We start from the raw sequence: 15,131 nt of genomic DNA, 5'->3' as shown, positions 1-15,131 counted from the left end.
ATTAAAATATAAATGAAATCACACGGCAAGTTAGGGTTGGCACCTGAATAGATTAACCAGGATTTAAAAGTGGATTGAAATACTGTATTAACTCTATAATTATCTAAAATAACCTACAAATTGTTGTATAGCGCCCTCTATGGGCCAACCACAACAATACATTCTTGCAAACCTATAATATGTTCCGCATCCGTCCAAATCTTTTAGAATAGTTTCAAAGGTGCTCTTACAGTTAAAAGAATCAGTGGTGTATGCAGTGATATATTGCAGCTCCCCATAGGTTCTAGCGTGCCCGGTGACGTCATCCCCCCCCCCTCACCGGTGGGACCGCCCGGTGAAGACTCGGCTGCTGCGGTCTGTCACTCAGTCCGCGCGTCCGACGACCGACCGGTGTGTCTCCCCCACACCAGGAGCAAGACCACCTGGGATTTATTGTTGAGAAGTCGCCAGCATTTGAAATCATAGAAATTCCTCTTTTCATTTGGTTTTCCCGACTTGCTGGTCGTTTTTTGTTTGTTTTTGTGTGACTTCTGGGTTTGAGCTTTAAGTCTGCCATCATGTCTCGGACTCCGGAGGATGTAAGCAAGCTGACAGAAAGTACATATAAGGTGAGAGAAGTCCATGATTTTGTATGTTGGCATTTATTTTTAATCAATTTAGTTGTGATAATCGTGATATCAATAAACAGTTCCAAGTAAGATGCACATGTTTGTGTGTCCAAATACTAAAATTACAACGTACCTGCAATTTAGGAGCTAACTCTGTTTTCCATGTAATGGACCTAAAACAACAGAAATCAATCTATAGTAGTTTTTTAAATTATGTTCACATTATGTAAGTTCTACCCGTCTTTCTGACTGTTTCTGCCATGAATTGCTCCATATGATTTGATCATTATTCACTCCTGATCAAGAGATTGACCTTTCTTGGTCGGACTAGATTAATCTAATCATGCTTCTTATTGCCTCTCAGATGTGATAAACAGGCGGAGGAGTGCCGCATGTTGTCAAAAATCTAAAGATAAACTGGTTGATTGTAAGTTTGGAACAGGATTTCCCTTAAATAGTCCCTGCTTTATGTGCTTGTGATACAGGCACACACACTTTCTGTGTGAAAACTAAAGAACTGCTACAGTGGCCTCACATTCAGCCAGAAAAGACAGAGAACCTGTTTCCTTTTCTGTCTGGTTCCTTACCTGCCCCTTCATTGTTTCATTGAGGGTGTGCCAGGGCAGCAGAGATAGAGAAGTGTACAGTACTTGATTGTGCGGCTATTCAGCAGGGATTGGGGGTGGTTCAGGCAACAGAATAGCCACAGATTTTAAACGTGACTTTGCCCTTTCTGAAGGAGCCATAAAGCTCACGTGAAGGGCCAGGTTAATGATTGAAGGTTTTACTGCGCTCACATTGGTTATTTATAGAGCGAAAGCTCAAACATGCACTTGTTTTCATGCATTTCCTTCCTCCACCCACTGCTGTAAATGGGTTTCATTACTCCCAGAGATGTTTGTGAATAAAAGAGTGATGGAAAGTGATGCTAAAGTTGTGATCTCCACTTTTTGTCTAGATTGTGATGGACCAGCTCAACCCAGGCTTGAGGAACCTGGTCAATCTCGGGAAGAGCTATGAGAAAGCAGTCACAGGTAGAGTTCCCTTCCTCTTCACCTGCATTTAACTTCAGGCCTCATTTTATTAAATAATCAGACCAGATTGGCTGTTAATTCTGCATTAAACAGAGTGGAAATAAGGCTCAAGACAAGAGCTGCTCACCAATCCCCAACCCCCCCACCCGCCACACATGAATCTTTCTGGAATTTGTGTTTCCACGACAACACCAAATGCTCCAGCTCATCCTCCTCACCGAGCAATTAACAGCATGTCTTCCTCTTCCTCCTGTGCAGCCATGACCCTCGCCGGGAAGGCCTATTTCGAGGCGGTGTCAAAACTTGGAGAGAATGCTGTCGTTTCACTGGTGTCCCGGGAGCTCGGTGAGTTTCAGGAAGGTCTAAGTTCTTTTGTCACCAGAGCCTGCTCTTGATTTCATTTATATGTTAATACAATGCTACAGGTTGGAGTTGGTTGGATTACTGGAACTGAAACCTGAAGCTCTCCTTTTTTTTGCAGCAAAACTGTCCAAATCTGTTAGACTCATCAGTTATTTTCTTACATTTGAGACATTTGTTGTCTCTGTGAACATAAAGTGCTGGCATTATGATTAAGGCCCATCAAGGTGATAAAAGTAAAAAATGTCTTGCTCAGAAACTAAGGAAGAGGCTACAGTGTAGCTTGCTGCTTCTGTTCCACTCCATCATGTTGACATATTGCACAAATCAAACACATAAACATCTTTAAATGACACCCTGCACCTTTAAACAGGGTAAAAAATAACTGCTTTGGAACAACTGCACTGAACTTTTATTCTTTTCTGATTACAATATTCAACATGCTGACCTTAAACCTTCAATGTGCTGACCTTAAAATTAACCACTTAAATTGGGTTCCACATTTTGCAGCATTCTTAATTTTTGCCCTTTTTTGTTAATAAAACTATATCGTTTCTACTGGCGGGTAGGTTGACCTTGTCTGACCCCTGTCTAATAATGTAAAGAAGCAAAGAAAAGAAGGGAAGCTGTGAATCAGATAACTGACAACCACAAAACGAACCCACCAGCCTGCTAAATGGAAACAAAAAAAAAAATCCAGACAGAGAAAATCATTCTTAGTCTGCTCTTGCAGAGTGAGGCTGACGAGGCGCTCCTGCCAGTTTGCAAAGCCGGTGTCTCCTCTCCAGAAAGCAAATAAAGGGTGGGAAAATAGCAGCTTTCAACAAAGGTTGCTTCATTTGATACGATGCTCACCTCATGAATTCCAAATCAGGTAAAAGAGACACATGAGTGTCTCTGTTTCTGCAGTTCAACCATAATCAGCATCCAGCTTGCCATGAAACTGGTTTTTCATAAAAAGGCGTATGACTGGACTGGAATGGACGGGTGCGAGATTGTGTGAAGTCTATCACTGTGCAAAGAGCAGAGCAGCAAAGACGCTGGACGGACGGACAGACAGGCAGGCAGACAGACAGACAGACAGACAGACAGACAGACAGACAGACAGAGGAGACTCTCTTGCCACCAGGCCCCTGTTCCTCCATCTGCCTCAGCAAAGCCCCCACCAGCTTTGCTGTCTGTTTGTAGAGGCCCAGCTCCAGCTGTATGGAAACGTGGCAGCTTATTTTGTGATTTGTGAGTGGGCACAAAGTAAATATGTGACATTAATATCAAACAATGACGGAGGAGTCAGGCACGAGACCTTGACAGTGTTGCTTACTGATGTTAGTTCAGTCACATTAGTGACAAATTATAATTCACGAGTCCGTTCAGGCCGAGCGCTGTCTTGAAACGGCTCTTTAGATGCTTGTTCGCACGGCTGTTATGATTTTCCTTCTGTCTGTAGCAGCGTTGTTTACTTCATTCTGTGAAAGGTGCAGTTTGGAAAGCAGTCACAGTGGTTGGCAGGTATTTGCAGAAAGTTCTACGTCAAGCTGCACTCACTTTTTCCAAGACAATTTTCACCTCACGGTGGTAGTGACAGTTATTTTTCTTCTGCTTAAGGCTTTTCCATCTCTCCATGTTAAATGTCCATCTTTTAAAATCAACCCAATTGCCAAAGATATATTTGTTCTATTTTCATTGGAGATTTCTGATGTTCTCACAATTATTAATTAAGAATTACTAATAATATAATGCTGACTAAGTATAGCTAATGTAGTGAAGATGTTACCTCATTGGTCAATTTCTTGATATAATCTTTTAGGTACTAAATAAGTTTAACTTATATGAAGTAACTCATATTTAGCTCAGACTTTAGGGTTTTAACCCTTTTCTTTTTCAGTAAATAACTGAGAATTCAAAACAATAAGCTGTTAGTTTTATGGTCACTGCTCCAATGGGTTTCTCAATATGTCATATTATATTTAAATCTTTCAGTGTATTTGTGGATTTAGCAGCTTCCTGTACATAAACATAACTGGACCCCCCCACCCCAGGGAGTTGCCATTCCACTGTAAAGGAACAGGTACTAAGGGACAAAATGTCACAGAAGAATAGCATGATCTCCACCCCTTCCACCTTTTCTCAGCAGTGTTTTTCAGGCCTCAGTCAAAATGGATTTCTTAGAATATCAGATCATACACAGCATGACATTTCCCACCCCCGAAGGGATGACAATTCAAAATAGACAGACCGTTGAGTGTTTCCTGCTGATAGCTTCTTTAACAAGTTCTGAATTAAAAAGAAGCTATTTGTTGTGAAGGCAGGTAGTTGTAAATTGTAATCCTGAGAAATAAGACCATTAATGTTCTTAAAAGCAGGTAAAGTCTATATTTCTTCTTTGTCTTATCTGCCCTCCTTTAGAAAAGTGCGGAATTGCTTTAGAACTTCTAAGGTTATCTTCTGAACAATTCCACACAGCATCACTTAGATTTATACAGCTATTTGGTTTGTTTACTTTCTTTTTTGGAAACCTATCTCCATGGAGAATTCAAGTTATGGTTCATGACAATCTCTGTGCCAAATACCCCATTGAGAAAAGCGTCCTGATGCCTCTTATAAGCTTCTCTCCACAGTTGAGATGAAGGAGCTTATGTAAGGAGCACACTCAGCAGCTAAGATTTCACCCCTGTGTGAGATGCAGTAACTCTCCATTCAATCATTCAAATACATCATTTGTTGAAGGGAAACTAAAAGGTCTACCATTAACGTTAACTCAACGTTCCTTTCAAAATCTAGACCTTGGTTGGTGTTGGATGTTGTGTTACTTCTCTCATTGTTTAGTGGATGGGTCCGCTCTCCTCGGTCACCTGTTAAGCTGGGATATTTGACATTATCAGTCAGGATTTATTGTTATTTCTCTGGCTTGCGGTTCCTTTCCATTTAAACAGTGATTAATAAATGATAAAGACAGGCCACCGTTTCATGGGAGTGATGCTGTCACAGGCACTATAAATTAAATAATTTGCGAAACTAGTTCAGTTTTATAAACAGTGTAATAAACAGGAGATCAAAGTTCAGTGTGGGATGCTTTAAGTCACGTTTTTGCTTCAACAGTTTCAAAAGATCTCGGTCCTTTAATGAGACAGCCTGTCATATTCATACTGTTTACAGTTTGTCAGAGTTCTTTGCTAATTATGACCAGGATGAAAAAATATGGAGGTAATTGGCTATTTAATGAAGTTCCTGACTGGTTTAAAAATCAAATCCTGGTGATTCCTTTAAAATATATTGTAAAAAAAATAAATCTTTATTAGTGGGAGGATATAACCAGTACATCCACGTGAAATACTGTGATCATGAATTGGATTTATTTCCTTGAACACTGCAGACCTGCCCGAACAAGCCCGGCGATGTATCTCAGTAATAAAATGTGGTGCTAAAAATAGAAATCACGACCTTGTGATAGAAATTTTAAATGGAAGAGGGATTATCAGTTTGATAAAGGTGAGTCAGAGGAAAAGGTAGCAACAAGTAAACTTCAGTCAACATTTCCCGTCGCCCGGTCTCCTTATCGACCAGTCAACACGTGCTGGTTTCATTGGCCCGTCCATGAGGCGTTCCCAGCTCTCAGACAGCCACACCTGTTAAGAATGTCCATGTTGCTGCTCTGAATGCCGTCAGCAGTGTTGTTAAATCTGCAGTCACTGCGGGTGTCACCAACAATCCATTCAGACCATTTCATTACCAAGGAATGTTTTATCGTCATTATTTTAGTTTTGCTTTGTCTGTGCATTACACAATACAAAAACCTGATTTACAGACTGGTGACTGAAGAAGAGACTGGATGGAACTTCATGTTTTTCCACTGGGATCATTTATCAAGCAAAACGTCTGCGGAACTCCACGTGAACGTGAAGTGGCCTGTGAGATTAGATTATCTCTGTGTAGAATCTCTTCAAGCGAGAATTGAATGCCATCAACAGATAGGAGATAAGATAAATGATGTTGGCCCTCTTTTAGCTGAGCTCAGAAACGAAGCTTTGATTTATTTTTGTTTGATTTTGTTCACACTTAAGGCAGACAGAATCCATTTTTACATGCAGCTCTCATATCTTGCATGCATGCATTTATCTTCTTCTGCTCCTCTCAACTCCAGTTCGTCCTCCGTGTGCCACATTCCAACGTGTAGCATTGAGCTCCTATACAGACTTTCACACCTTGTTAACCCAGAAGGTGAAGCATGCAGGTGTACAACAGCCCCTTTGAAATATCACATCAGCCCTTTCCACCCCTGCCCCAAACCCCAGCGTGGGCTGTTTTTGGGGCTGTACAAACACATCCTGGGCCTGTCGCCGCCCCCTCCCCATGGAAGCACAAAGGCGGCATTTACCAGTAGGTTCTGGTGACCTTCAGAGGGCAATGTTGTTGTAGGTGCATTGCAGAAGCGCACCTCTGTATCGGCAGGTCGCCTCGTCTGTTTGGAGCCAGGCAGAAAGGATCCTCAGCTGATCACGTAATAAACCTAGCACCTGCACTTTCTCTGACCTCACCTGAAGGTGTTGACGCCGTTAGGTTTTCCTGCAGAGCGGTGCTATCACGTGTCCAGAAATGATGCTGCACACTGGCTCCCCAGGCCACTGTGCCCTATAGTAAACCTTGAGCCTAGATTTCACCCCATTGTGGTGGAGGTATAGCACTATAAACTGCTTAGTTACAATTGTCCACTTGTGTTTACAGTATTGGCTCACTCCCATTGTGTGCTGTCATATGCAGCCATCTATGCTGGAGCTGTTCTCTCAATGGAGACTGTTCTGTATCTGACCGCACAATACCAGAACACTGCGTGCAGATTACTTATTGACAGCTGTTTAAATACGGATAGGAGAAAAGTCATCTGTAAAATATGGCTTGTAAAGATGTAAACTTTGATGGAACGCATGTGACGACCCTGGAATTGCCTTGTTTTTACCTTGAACATGAATGGTGCCTTCTGCCTACAAACTTTAATAGATTTGCTTTCCAAATTCAGGCAATTTATTCACATATTTTAATTCACTCTCTTGAGTGGAATCAGAAGACACCACGCTGCAATGCCATGCTTAGCTTCAACTGCTACTTTGCTTTAGACAAAGACTGTGGGATAATTGGGCCCAATCAGAAGAATTAAACCACATTAATGTAGTTTAACACACAATATTGTTTGCTCCCTCCTCCACTTCCTGCTGCATCACTCGTCTTTCTTACCTCATTGACTGACAGGTGCAAACTGACTGAATTGTTGCTGGTGTTTCGGTGTAATCGCTAAAATAAAAGCCCTGCTTTTTTCTTTCTTCCAAGGTGTTGTTCTGATGGAGATTGCAGAGGCCCACAGTAAAGTGCACACTGAGCTGGAAGAGAATGTGAGTCAGTTTAAATTTATTTTCCAATTTGAATATCGACAGCTCAAACAAAAAGACAAGCAGCATTAATGAGACAAACAGACATGTTGAACACGCAGTAAACTACGTTAGTGTTTCACGGGGCATTCACCCTCCTTGCGAGCCACAGGAAGTGTCTTTTGTTTTTCTGAAAGCGTAAATTGCCCAGTCTCCTGGGCTCATTCATGTCATTTCAGAGGGTTTGAAATAGCTTTAAGCAAAGCTAAATGAAAGCCTGATAGTAATGAAAAAACCACATGCTTCAGATATCTGCTAAGAACTAAAATTAAGTCAAATGTCAGCAGTTTAATTGCAGCCCAGGAAGTAAATAAGCTCATTTCCAAGACTATCTGGAACTCTGTAATTACATTACATAGGGGTAAAGTAGTCAATCTTTAACCACAGCAGCCTGATAAGACTTTCCTTTTGGGTGGAATATCGTCCTCTAAGAAATCCATTCTTAGGCATTCCAACGGATCACTTCTTCCTTATCGAAGGAAGCCATGTGACTCAGCGGGGCGTTGCAGGATGAGTAATGTTGCAATCAATTTTAGGTTGGTGTTTTATGTTGGTTGTTTTTTTCCACCATTCGCAGTTCAAGAAGTTTCACAAAGATGTGATTGTAGAGCTGGAGAAGAAGACAGAGATGGATGTTAAATACATGAACGTGAGTCTGACTTCATGCTGCATCAGCTGTCAATGCAAACACCCAGAGATTCCCCAAATGTCATGTCTCTGAATACCCATTTCTAATCAAAGTTTCCTCACATTCACCTGTCAAACAGGCCACATTCAAGCGCTATCAGTCAGAACACAAAGTCAAACAGGACTCCCTGGAGCGCTCCAAGACAGACCTGAAGAAGCTGCGCAGGAAAAGCCAGGGGAAGCACTCCTCCAAGTACGAGTTCAGAGAGAACGAGGTGAGACGCAAGAGCAAACTCAGCAAACCTTCCAGTTGGAAAGAGATGTATCCAGATTTGTTCCCCTGATAACCACAGCGCAAATGAAAGGAAATTCATTTTTTGTAGTCTTCTTCAGCACAATGCTGCACTAGTACGCTCGAGTTAAGAGTGGGTGAAACCTGTTTCAGGTGCCCTTGCGCCTCGAGGTATTCTTTATTGTTTTTTTTATGCAGTCGGTCGTTCGGCTGAAGGCAGAGGAATGTTATGATTGAGGAGTGTACACCAAGATATGCTCGTATACATGACTGCTCAAACAGATGCAGCCATATAAACACCATTGCTGTCATGACAAATATGTATATAAGTACACTTACTGGAGTACTCTTACAGTACTCTTGCAGTTTCACTACCAATTTAAGAACTTTATTTGCTACTTTCAGCTTTTATGTTATGTATTAGCATGTAGAATAGGTTAATATTAAATAAAACACTATGTGTTGAAATGGAACCACAAAGCTTAAATAGTAACCTCTGCATGGCGTCTTGTTGATGCTGTGTAAGCATGGCTTGTTCCAAAGATATGCCTTAAATTGAAGGTCAAGCTCGCAAGCTGCAAAAGTGCTTTTTATTCTTTAATTGTGCTTCAAGACACATCTGAGTGAGCTTTGTGCGGTGACTGAGCTGAAACTGAGATGGGGGGTGGAACAACGGGAGAGAAATGCGACGCGCTAGTCTGTCGCACGGGCGCTGCCAGTGAGGGGCTGTTGATCGGCTGTTGAAATTAGATGAGACCGACTTTTCAACAGGGCCGCTTGGTGAGGTGCAGGTGAAAACAAAGGACTGGGTCAAGACGCTGGGCCCTTGTCAACCTACAGTTTCCAACCATCAAAGATCAATTCTTGATTCAGACCTCAGAGCCCTACAGAGCATTTAAACTCACGCAACAGCTGACCTCTGACCTCTGCCAACAGTATATGGAGACCTTGTCATCGCGGCAGATGGACATGCAGAAGTTTATTGCCGATGGCTGCAAAGAGGCGTTGCTGGAGGAAAAGAGGCGCTTTTGCTTCCTGGCAGACAAACATTGCATGTTCTCTTACCAAATTAGCAACTTCCATGAGAAGGTAAGGCCGGATGGAGAGCTGATCCTGGGCAGTCTGGATTTAGTTCCTTTATTAGCCTGTTTAACAGATGCTCTGCGTTTCCAAGGCCAGGGAGATGCTCTCTCTGAAGCTCCCAAGCTGGCAGGAAAAGTGCTGCGATATCACTAAAGTACCAGACACAGTGATAAACATGATTGAAGGGCTGTCTGTCACTCCAGAGCAATCGCCAGCCATTGGATACTGCAACGGGGTGAGCGTTACCTGGTCAGGTCCAATTCAGCAGACCTCAGTTTCCCTTCAGGTCGCTCGTTGTTGTGTTTCACCGTTTGCTTCGATTCTCATCTGATTATCAGATAAAGGCAGCAGGTTCCAGAATACAAAGAGTGTTTTATCTCATCTGGTAGTTTATCTTGCAGCAGACCTAGCATCTGCGCGTTAAGAGGTTCCTGACTGCGTATATGTTTTAGCACAGCCTGTGTAACCTGGTCGATCTGAAAAGCTGAAGGGTTCTTAGTCATGCTTGTGTTTTGGTGAATCAGACATGATTATCAGATGAACCCGTCAGTCCAAAGAGTCGTGTTACTCATGCTGACACATGTGTCTTTGTCTGCTCATCGTGTACTTCGTTTAATCAGAAGAACCAGGACTCCCTGGTGCCTCCTCCAGCGCCACCTCTAAAGGCACAGATCAGTCCACTTGCTAACATGTTCAACCCAGAGCCCAGATCACCACTCACCACCTCCACAGACCGCAACTTAGGTATGGGGGGTGACTTAAAACACAGATGAGTTCCCGGAGTCTTCTAAATATTATTTTTAATGGATGTCCTGCTTCAAATATGTGTAGTTTTTGTCTCGCTGATCCCAAATCTGTCACCAGACCACGGCAGCATCGGCGAATTCCCCCTGTCCCACTCGGTGTCGCAGTCGTCAGGCCTCAACCTGAGCAAAAGGTCTCGCGTCAAGACCATCTTTCCCCACATGGCTGGCACCAATCCCACACTCCTCAGCTTTGACGACGGCGACATCATCACTCTGCTGATTCAGGAAGAGAAGGACGGCTGGCTGTACGGAGAGTTGGAGAAAACACAGCAGTAAGTGGCAAATGTTATCATTTCCCATAATGCACCATTGAGTATGCATTTCTATATTTTTTGAATGGATGATTTTTAATGTGTTTTATCATATTTTGCAGACTAATTAAGATGTAGAAATGGACTCCGTATATAGAGTATATTAGCACTGTTATGGGCAGGTATTGACATTAATTCTCCTCGTGAAATCCCTTTGTGCAGAACAGCAAAAAGAAATGCAGGAATAGGCATGAGTGCTGACGTGCAGGTCTTATCAGATGTACTTCTAGCTGCTGCTTTGTGTTTCTGAATATTCTGTTTTGTTAATACATCACGCTTAGGAGCACGGAGAATGCCAGGTATGATCAACATGACGGTCGTAAAGCTTAACCTCTCTCTTTCACTCGCACTCACTTGCCTTTCTCAGCAACTTCTCACACACATGCACACTCACACATGCACGTGTGGGCACACATAGTCCACATTCATATATTTATGAACACACAAGGAGACAGTGTGTGTTCCTGATATCAAAAGAACATGGCCTCCCTCAGCATTGCTGAAATGATGGTAGGGAGAAATTCTGATGTGTAGAAATTGTTGTTTGTTCCAGGCTAATCCTTAAAGTAGCTGAGCTGCCTGTGTGATTACAGCCGTCTTCAGTTCATGCGCTTATTTTTTGTTTTGTTCCTATCCAAGAGACGCAGCCTAGCTCCAGTCGTGCGTTTATGGCCTTTCTGCTAAGCCACCCAGCTGTTTACCGAAATAATGTGAAAGTGTAATCAATCTTGTCACGTAACAGAGCAAAAAAGCAAATAAAGCTATTTGTCAACATGTCAGATGTCGCCTTTGAAGAGTTTACTTTCTCCAACGTTGTTTTGTGCTGTGAATTTTTTTAGCCTGTATTGAATTTCTACAGAATAATGGCAACAAACGGTCCCCCAGTCGATCAATGAACCATCAGACAGACATGATAATGTATGTTAAAGCACTTTATGCTGCTTTCTTTGGTCAGGCGGGGCTGGTTTCCCTCATCTTACTGCAGACCTCATGTCGATCAGATGAATAGGTAAGACAACGGTTTCACTCTCCCATAACAGAATAAAAAAGGTTTCGCTTTATATGTAATCCCGTCTCACATGTCGCAGCAGCAATCTGAGCACGCCGCGGCGCTTGAGTGTGATTAGTGTGCCAGAGGAGGACGAGGAGCCCATGTTGCTGCCACCTCCAGACTACAGCGACGATGCCGCCATCAACCCAGCGATCACCTCCATGGCCACTTCGCAGAACGTGGTCAGTACGACCTCAACCGTCCGTTATTTTTACTTCTCCCAAAATGTACACAAGTTAGTAAATAATAACACTAACACATTAATAAGAACAATCTAACCTGTGGACTAGGACAGCATTGGGAGCGTTCAGATTCAGTGCTTTCCAGAGGTAGGAGGTGTATTCATCTGACGCTCATCTGCTTCTGGGGTCAAAATTATTGTCTTATTTTGAAGAGCTGTGCTGATAAAGCAAAGGGCTAATTATGAGCTCTTGGTCACTTTTGTGTGTGGTCATATCAGATCATTCAGATCAGAATTAAAGAGATTTTTGTCCTCCGTACATGAGAGACATTTCAAAGTTCTTGGTTAAATGAACGTAGGACTAATGTCACTCGACCTTGTAAATATGTCCTAAATCATACCTGAAAGAAAAGATGGATAACTGTGAGCTGCTGCTAATTTTTGGGAACGATTGAACAGGCCAGTGAGTATCTTGATAGCATAGAATATTTCTGAACTTTCTCATTATATATTATTGTTGTACCCATAATAAATGCAATTCTATTAAAATTGTTTGGCTACTGCTGATTGCCAGTATGCCATTCATGCTAGCAATGTGAAGATTAATTCTGTTACCATGAAACCTTTTATATGGTCTTTAACTCTTGGTAGCAGTTTTAGAATTTGGTGCCTGGTCAACTGAGACATGTTGTTGAATATTTTTATTACCTCCTCCAGCTGGGCTTTTGTTTCCTCAACATGCTATCTTTATTCCCTCTCTCTAGGCATCACAGCCAAAACACAAAATGGCGTCACAAATATGGAACTTTCAGACTGTTAATGATTATCAAAGATCTCCTGCTCTGTAACCTTTAAACTGGGCGCTGGTAGAAAGAGTTTCTATAACACCGGTGAGACAGTGAGACTCTCACTTCCAGAAATAAACATTCATTTCCATATTTTCATCTCATTGCCAGATTTGTGTAATCCTAGTCCAGCAGAGTTCTAAAAAAAGCTTTGAGTGACGCCTAAGTTGTTCAGAGTGCTGTGTGGTTGAAGGTGGACCCCTCCACACACCATTATTCTGCATCTCTTCCCTGTAAAGCTGCCACCCGTCCATCAGTCTTCATCCTGGAAGGTGTGTTAGTTTCAGTATTGCTGGAATTTAATTTGGAATGTAACCGTTGCCAAGGTTAAAAAAAGGGAAAAAAAAGATTCCCACGCTGAGATGCTGTCTAGCTTATGCTTTCTTATGTTGTAGTTTGTTAAAACCAGTCTTTGTGTATTTTAAAGCTACTCCTGAATGGTGGAGTTTGTTCCAAAGCTTTGTTGTGGTGGCATCTTCTGGGATTTTTTTAAGAGGCTGTCTGCTCTCTGATGGAAGAGAAGTGTAATGCCTCTAATTAACCCAGCACCATTAGTTTGGTTATACAAAATGTAAAGGTAAAAGACACAAAATAGGGGGGTGGGTGTATTTTGCTCTCTTTATCAGCTTTGCTCACTGAATAATAGGCATCCGTATCAAATCGAGGATAAAAATATATAATATAATATATGTGGCCGTGATTGCAATGATTCCAACTTTCTTGACACCATTTGGAAGCAAATGAGCGCCCTAATTATCCCAAGGTTTATAGCTCAGGTTTCTCTTCTCCGTGTATGTGGAAGGATTGTCCTGAGGTGGGTGACAGAGACAAGCCAGCCTTGCTACATTATTCAGATTCCAAGTCTGAACTTGTGTCAAGTGCTCCACTGTGTTCATTAGCAGAGGGAAGGCGGATCCACCGCTGGTGAAATCTTATCAAACTCGTCCGGCGACTGAGACTTTCTTCACAGCTGGAGGGAGGGTGTGGACGGTGACTGCGGTGGTGGGGGTTGAGTGCTTTCTCCTTGTTTTCCTCACCTTTAAGGGTCTTTTCTTCTCCTCTTTGATAACAGGTCTCTTTAGTCAATGGGAACGTAAAGGCTCCCTTTCTGGGGTGAGTGACATAACTCAACTAACAAATCCTCTCTGAGATTTAGATATGATGCCCAAGGTTGTTGTTTTTTTTCACCCCCATTGCTCTCCCGCAGAGGAGGGAATCCATTTGCGACGGTGAAGCTGAGACCAACAGTCACGAATGACAGATCAGCGCCGGCCATCTAACTCGGAGATGGATTTTCGTGACGAACGATGCACACGTGACCCCCCTATCCCCCCATGACACCCTGAATCTCACCCCCTTTCCAACATATCACCATCCTGCGTGCTCCTGTCTCACTGTACGATTAAAGGGATCCATTGCTTCAACACACAAAAATGTATTTGTCTGTGCCAAGAATGTGTTTCCCATAGTAGAACAGTAAGTTTATGGAGAAGTAGGAAACGTGCTGTTATTTTGTGTTTAAGTGAAAGTTGGTCACCCTAAATAACCACATACAGACAAGTAAAGTTGTAATAAATTGAACTAGAGTGTAGCTGCTTCATCACAATAGCCAGCACGTGTGTTACACAAGCAGGGGGAAACTGTAGTGAACTCACGCCGAGGGAGGAATATAAATCTGTGTATTTATATTCTTCAGATTATGCTGTCACTCTCAAGAGGCATTTTGATATATGAGGTCAGGATAATTAAGGGAGAGTGATGTGTTTGGGGAAAAAGGTTTGTTTAAAACCAAAAATATATTTTTAGATATGTAATTTGCACAAGATATTTAAACGCCAAATAGATGCAGACGTCTATGTTGTACAGGTGCCCCCCTTTAATATGTTCTCACGGTGATTTTTTTGGACTGCTTACAAGGGTAAAGTTGAAATGAGTAGAATGTATAAACGATGATGCAGATACTGATTTCATATTGCTCATTTCCACCATTGTTTAAAGTCATTGCTGTGCCCCACTGCAAAGTTTATAGAAAAACTATACTTCTGCTGCTTTTCATTTGCATTTTATAAGAAAGTGGGTCATTTTTCACAATCTGAAGAAGTATTAACTCCTGTTTGAGGAACTTTTTTGGCACGTTTATTGCAGAATGTAAGTGTATAATGAAGAACTGGTTGATTACTCCTCACAGATTCTTTAATGTGGAACTAAACTCATTTTACTGACAGATTATCTTGTCCCTGTGCTGTAGTAACCGTTTCTCAATAAAACAAAGCAACAAAAGTTTTTCCTCTCACTGCTTCTCACAAAAGACTTGTTCTGAGGTAAAATGGTGATGAAAATCAATGTTTTAAGTCTTACGATCATCAAAACTTCAGTTTATTTATAATATCAACTTTTATATTATTTAAAATTATATATTTTCATATGTATAAAATTTTTCTACACATCTAAACCGAATTTTAAAAGTAGGGTTTAAAGAGGTACTAATATGTAGCCTTAATGCTATTGTGTGC

The 15,131-nt window shown here is 41.9% G+C and overlaps 1 protein-coding gene across 4 annotated transcripts; it reads left to right on the top strand.

The window, feature by feature from the left end:
- Positions 1-308: 308 nt before the first annotated feature.
- Positions 309-14,898, top strand: baiap2l1a (BAR/IMD domain containing adaptor protein 2 like 1a). Of its 4 annotated transcripts, none has more exons than XM_057042267.1 (14): positions 309-608; positions 1,567-1,642; positions 1,901-1,987; positions 7,325-7,386; positions 8,000-8,071; positions 8,190-8,324; positions 9,278-9,430; positions 9,516-9,659; positions 10,045-10,168; positions 10,289-10,502; positions 11,497-11,550; positions 11,633-11,774; positions 13,691-13,731; positions 13,826-14,898. In XM_057042267.1, the coding sequence occupies exons 1-14, from the start codon at positions 558-560 to the stop codon at positions 13,896-13,898; spliced, it is 1,428 nt and encodes a 475-aa protein (XP_056898247.1). In that variant the 5' UTR covers positions 309-557; the 3' UTR covers positions 13,899-14,898. The 4 variants fall into 4 exon arrangements, with proteins under 4 accessions (XP_056898247.1, XP_056898238.1, XP_056898265.1 ...); XM_057042258.1 differs by having other exon boundaries at positions 11,630-11,774; XM_057042285.1 differs by lacking the exon at positions 13,691-13,731.
- Positions 14,899-15,131: the final 233 nt, after the last annotated feature.

Source organism: Takifugu flavidus, chromosome 1 (assembly GCF_003711565.1).
Source record: "Takifugu flavidus isolate HTHZ2018 chromosome 1, ASM371156v2, whole genome shotgun sequence".
NCBI classification, from domain to species: Eukaryota; Metazoa; Chordata; class Actinopteri; order Tetraodontiformes; family Tetraodontidae; genus Takifugu; species Takifugu flavidus.
This window is presented reverse-complemented; position numbering and strand designations above follow the sequence as displayed.